At 46.7% G+C, this 1,763-nt stretch overlaps 1 protein-coding gene across 1 annotated transcript in view; it reads left to right on the top strand.

Moving 5' to 3' along the window:
• Positions 1–478: 478 nt before the first annotated feature.
• Positions 479–1,763, top strand: part of TMEM123 (transmembrane protein 123) — a gene marked incomplete at its 5' end in the record, with an annotated part of 46,317 nt that continues 45,032 nt past the window's right edge. Inside the window, one exon of the mRNA XM_015571439.1 lies at positions 479–518. Within this exon, the coding sequence (XP_015426925.1) occupies positions 479–518 (40 nt within the window). The remainder of the gene's footprint in view (positions 519–1,763) is intronic.

The raw sequence follows: 1,763 nt of genomic DNA on the forward strand, positions 1-1,763 counted from the left end.
CGGCTCCCACGTGCCCCGGGGCCGCCTGCTGGAGACACTGCCCGGTTCTTCCCCCGCAGGCTGTTCTGCAGGCGGCGGTGGCGCACCTGGGGGAGTGCGGGTAACCTGTGGAGCTACCCAAGGACGGGCCTTCAGCGCGGGGCTCGAGTTAGTTGTTCCAGCCTTTCCCTGGAGCTGAGGCTCACCGGTTCCTGCGGAAGCAGGTCTACGAGTTCGTTGGGGAACCTTTCAGGAGTCTCCCCGGCGTTTGACCGTCTAACTGTGTAGTAGCAAACAGACGATGTATATTCCCAAGGTCTCACCTTTCAAGTTAAGACTTTGGGGCTCATTGGCTGGTGGGAGCTTTAGGGGAGCGCACCCGGCCCTCCCGGAGCAGGTGAGGCTTATGCCACCCTGGGAAGGGCGCCCCCTGCGCCTTGTGCGGCATTAACCGCCGGGGCGCGCATCAGCCGTGCGGCCCGAAGATCACGGCTGACGATCGCCTGGAGCCCGCGACGCGGTCAGTAGGTCCGAACAAAATAAGTTTTACTTCTCTCTTTTTGAGAAAAGGGGTTTCCCTTCAGGATCTCAGCCCTTTGCGGACTTGAAAACGTCCTATTTGGATAAGGCCAGGAAACTGGGATTTGCTATGTGTTTTACATTTTATTTGTAAACTATTCTAGAAGTAGGGTAATGGTCAGTAAAGTAGAATAAGTTGCTTTAACACTAAAGTGTTTCATGGATTTAAATTATATCCACCGGTTGTATATTTAGCCTGAGATTTGTTTTATCCAGATGAAGAGGTACAGCACCTGCTTTTGCTAGAATAATCTGAGAGAGACAATAACTTTTGTTTATTTTTGCTGAATTTTTTGTTTGTTTTGTTGAATTGTGCATGTGACAATCTGGCTTTGCAGATCATATTTTGAGATCATTTAACAAAAGGATCATGTTCATCCTGATCCTAGACATTTTTTCTATTTACCTATGCTAATTGAGGTCCATACCACATCCCATCAAATCCTCACGGTATTATCCCCATTATATAAATGAACGGAGGCTTAGAACATTAGCTAACTTATTCTGAGTAAAACAGCTGATACATGTTTGATTTCAGAGGCCAGAATCCAAACTCTCAACCATTTTGCCTCATTGGGTGATGTTGGCTTTTCAAGTAGATAATGCTTAAATCCACAATATGGCCATTGCCCAAAATATTGTGGGAGAAGATAAAAACATTATTGAAATTCCTCTTTTAAAATATCCTTCACAGTCTGTTGCATAGTTTCATAAATATCCTCAGTTGGAGGAGGTGGGGAGACTGAACAAGTTAGCCAGCAGGATAGAATGTGGGAGTGCAATGAGAGACATCAAGGAGGGAGGGCAGGGGGGAGGGGCTATTACTTAGGGCTCTTGGTGGCAAGTGACAGAAACCCACCTTGAACAGCCTTAGGGCCAGAAGGGACTTTATGAACTCTTTAACAAAAAAGTCCAAGGATTAAGGTAACTTCAGAAATGCTGTATTCAAGAGTTCAAATACGTTGCCAGGAGATGGCTCTTTACAGTTCTGATTACATCTATCAAATCTCAGGCAAACCATAGTCAAACTGTCCTCAGACTGCTGGGGATTGGGGCATCGGGGAGAACATGACACTTCAAATAGCGGGGTCTTTCTAAAGCGAGTCGCAGGTTTCAAAGGCCACCATAATGGGTACCCAGTTAGGAAATGAAATCATACTGAGTCCATATCACATAATGAACTTAACTACCACCACCCTCCCCCC

Source organism: Myotis davidii, unplaced genomic scaffold (assembly GCF_000327345.1).
Source record: "Myotis davidii unplaced genomic scaffold, ASM32734v1 scaffold8, whole genome shotgun sequence".
Lineage (NCBI taxonomy): Eukaryota > Metazoa > Chordata > Mammalia > Chiroptera > Vespertilionidae > Myotis > Myotis davidii.